General features: G+C 33.5%; 1 protein-coding gene across 1 annotated transcript; it reads left to right on the top strand.

The window, feature by feature from the left end:
- Nucleotides 1–1,036: 1,036 nt before the first annotated feature.
- LOC102792540 (olfactory receptor 6N2-like) lies at nt 1,037–1,996 on the top strand. The gene has a single exon (XM_006808159.2). It carries the CDS (start codon nt 1,037–1,039, stop codon nt 1,994–1,996), a length of 960 nt encoding a protein of 319 aa, XP_006808222.2.
- Nucleotides 1,997–4,253: the final 2,257 nt, after the last annotated feature.

A 4,253-nucleotide genomic window follows, 5' to 3' on the forward strand; every position in this document is an offset into this window, starting at 1 on the left:
GAGCTGTACGTTTTAATTTTTTCAGAACTCTCTCAGTCAGAACATGCTATATCATGTTTAGCGAGATAACTTAATGCTAATTTCTAACTCTGTTAAATTTAATAAATTCTGTTCTCATGAATACCTGGATGTTAAATGTAATTGTTACACTTTGTAAAACAAAACACTCATTTTATTAAAGATGAAATAATTTAGACAGTTTTTAACTCTCAATGATGCTGCAGTGTTCATTTGACTTTGAGACCTGAAGCGGACAGAGTTTTGGACCCGTGATAAGACATTTTTTCACAGATTTTTGAGCACTGTGTACCACATAAAATTGGTTCAAGGTCATAATGCACAGCCAGAATTCATACATAAGGCGCACTGTTGATTTTTGTGAAAATTAGAGGATTTAAAGTGCACCTTTATAATCCAAAAAATACAGTAATGTAATGGTCTTCTAACAGGTATCATTCAGAAAGCATTAAATTGACGGTAGATCGTGCAAAATACAGCAGCTAGACATCTTCTAAAGACTAAGAAAAATTAACATATTGCATTAGAATTGATTTTAAGATTTTACTAATTACCTGTCCTTCATGGCCTGGGCTCAGAATATATACTAGAAGCGCTTCTCCTGTACCAGCAAGCACTTTGGTTATGGAAAGTTATATACAAATATTTATATAAAAAAATAAATAATAATAATAATAATAATAAAAAAATAATAATAATAATGATATTTTATTATTATTTTATCTACACTACTAAGCCTACCCACCTCTGTATGAGGTATGATGTATGATGATAGATCATACAGACAAAAATATCAACTGATAAAGTTTGGTGAAGTTGTTTACATGTTCTTGAAGAACTTAATGAGTCCCATTGAGAATGGGAAGTTTTCTGATAAAACAAAGCCACAGAGCCAATTACGTCTTAGTTCGGTGCTGGAAAAGCATTACTACAATACATTAAGACTTGTCTTTTCATTTGTTTTTTAATGAATACCATTTATGTCATCTAGTTGGTAAATAACATTTTTGTTCATTGAATGGATGTTGAATTAAATGTAACATTGTTAACTCTAGGTGGGTTTGCAGAATTGCACAAATACAGATATCTTTATTTTGTGGTCATATTTACACTTTATATTCTGATACTCTGCTTTAATTCCACTATAGTGTACCTTATCTGGACACACAAAAACCTTCACGAGCCAATGTACATATTTATTGCAGCTTTGTTAATCAACTCTGTTCTTTACAGCATGATTATCTATCCAAAGCTCTTATCTGATGTTTTGTTTGAAAAACAGATGATATCATATCCACTCTGTCTTTTCCAAGGTTTATCATATTGCACCTCGGTTGGTTCAGAATTTTTACTGTTGGCAGCAATGGCATATGACAGGTATGTGTCTATATGTAAACCCCTGCAATATCCAGTTATTATGAATAGAATAACTATATATGTATGTCTGATTTTAGCTTGGCTTATACCTGCTTTTGAAACCTCAGTGCTGGGTGTGTTGTATTCGTATGTCAAAATCTGTAGCTTTACCCTGACAGGAATTTTTTGTAACACTTCAGTTTACAAGCTTCAGTGTGTGCCCTCGGTCGCAATATCTATATATAGTATGGTCATGTTGATAAACATTGCCCTTCTACCTTTGCTTTTCATACTTTTTACATACATCAGGATTCTTAGAATATCTTACCATTGTAGTAGAGAAGTGAGGAAAAAAGCTGTAAAGACATGTTTACCCCACCTGCTGGTGTTAATCAACTTTTCCTGTTTTATTTTCTTTGATATAATTATAGTTCGACTGGATTCTGATCTATCCAAAACTCTTCGTTTGACATTGACGTTTCAGTCAATTTTATTCCACCCTCTTTTAAATCCAATCATATATGGACTTAAAATGAATGAAATTTTCAAACATATCAAAATATTGTTGTCAAGTTTAATAACACTGGTATTACTGCCCTATTATCAAATGTATGGCATATAATTTGCAATTGTAATGCAAACTAGATAATGGGGTACCTTTTCTCCGATTTTACATACTAGACAGAGGAAAAGAGATCAAATTTATAGAAATGTCATGACATTTATGCAAATGTTGATTTCTGTTCTTCTATTGATGACAACATAATGGTCATAAAACAAAGACAAACAGTTTCTTAAACTGTTTCTGGTAATGTTTAAATTCTAAACAGCTTATATGCCTGCATTGTACATTTTCCCTTCTTTATTGTCATAGATTATTATTTACTATTGTATATTCACATAAAAATAATTTAGTAGAAGGAATCAATTAGTAGAAGTCTCTCTTTGATGCTGACAAGCATGTGAATATTCATCACAGTGTCTTCTGCTTTCTCAGTTATATATATTTATGCAGCTAAATAAGCTAATTAAAATGTACACTTCTCTGGGTAAAAAATTAGATTTTTCTGTTGATCCTATCATCAGAACATTTTGAAGCCTTTAATTTGTCCATCTATCTATTTGGTGTATCTCTTCATGTAATGTGGTAGGTATTTGTAGAGGAAGGATAGACAGTCACTGACACACGCTCACGTTGTGGCTTGTGATGGTCGACAACTGACCACATGACCAATTGCAAAATCACCTCCATCAGCTACATGAAATTTACAATACTTAAAAAAATAGTTTTTTTTAGGGATGCACCAATACCGATACTGGTATTGGGTATCGGGGCCGATACTGTAAAATGTGTGTGTACTCATTCTCGTAAAAGTTAACCGATACCATGAACCGATACTCACTTATTTCATTAATCAGAGGGTGGCTTGTCATTTTTGTTGTAGTTTTTTAGATTGGCCACTAGGGGGACATCCCGCGCTAAACAGGCACAGGGTTAGACGAGTCAGACTGGCAGCTCCAGATAAAAAAAGAGAAATTGGAGGCTGCTGTAGCTAGGCTAAACAAAATGTCAGCAGTGTGGACCGGAACAGCCAACTTTAACTCAGGTTTTGGAAAAGAAATGAAAAATGCCAAGAGAAAATCCATGGGCAGTTAAAATAACAGAGGCTCTGACTCATTTTATCACTCTGGATGACCAGCCAATGCCAGTCGTGGAAAACATAGGATTCTTCTCAGCATACTCGAGCTGCGATATGAAATTGCCAGCCGCCCACACATCAGGGAGATAATGGTGCCAAAACTTTCTAAAGAGGTAAAGACAAGCAGTGTGTGCGCAATGTCAGTCCTTGGTTTAACGGCACAGTGGACTGATGATCCACGGGCAGATGGGGAGTTCGTTTGTCAATGCCAAATACTTTCGTTTTTTGTTTGTTTGTTTATAATATGGACACTCTACAACAATTTAAAAGTTTATTTAATTCTCAAACCTAATTTGTATTTATTTTATTCCAAACAGAAGTGTTTATTTATTATTCCGAAAGCTCGAGACAGTGCCAATAGTTCAGTGATATTTTGTTAAATTACAATGTGGAGACTCTGCAATAATTTAACAGAAGTGCTTATTTTTCACTTGAAATTTTTTTGTTGTTCTTTTTATTAAGATATTATTTATTATCGGCAGCAAATAAAATAAAACCTGTCTTCCAATTCAGTGTGTGTGTGTGTGTGTGTGTGTGTGTGTGTGTTAGAAGTATCGGTTTTTGTATTCTGTATCGGCAAGTACTCAGATCCAAGTATCGGTATCGTATCGGTTTGAAAAAATTGGTATTGTTGCATCCCTAGTTTTTTTAATGAAAAATTCTTTTGAACGTTCCATAACTTATTATTTATAAACGTAATATAGTGTATTGTATAGTGTAATATAATGTGTAATGTGTAAACTCAATGCTAATTTCTAACTCTGTTAAATTTAATAAATTCTGTTCTCATAAATACCTGGATGTTAAATGTAATTGTTACACTTTGTAAAACAGAACACCCATTTTATTAAAGATGAAATAATTTAGACAGTTTTTAACTCTCAGTGATGCTGCAGTGTTCATTTGACTTTGAGACCTGAAGCGGACAGAGTTTTGGACCTGTGCTAAGACATTTTTTCACAGATTTTTGAGCACTGTGTACCACATAAAATTGGTTCAAGGTCATAATGCACAGCCAGAATTCATAACATCACATTGTTAACTCTAGGTGGGTTTGCAGAATTGCACAAATACAGATATCTTTATTTTGTGGTCATATTTACACTTTATATTCTGATACTCTGCTGTAATTCTACTATAGTTTTCCTCATCTGGACTCACAAAAACCTTCATGAGCCA

Source organism: Neolamprologus brichardi, chromosome 16 (assembly GCF_056152115.1).
Source record: "Neolamprologus brichardi isolate AB-2024 chromosome 16, ASM5615211v1, whole genome shotgun sequence".
Classification (NCBI taxonomy): domain Eukaryota; kingdom Metazoa; phylum Chordata; class Actinopteri; order Cichliformes; family Cichlidae; genus Neolamprologus; species Neolamprologus brichardi.

What these genes read in the sequence shown, in the direction of transcription:
- LOC102792540 (XM_006808159.2), top strand. Translation starts at nt 1,037, where the DNA reads ATGGATGTTGAATTAAATGTAACATTGTTAACTCTAGGTGGGTTTGCA.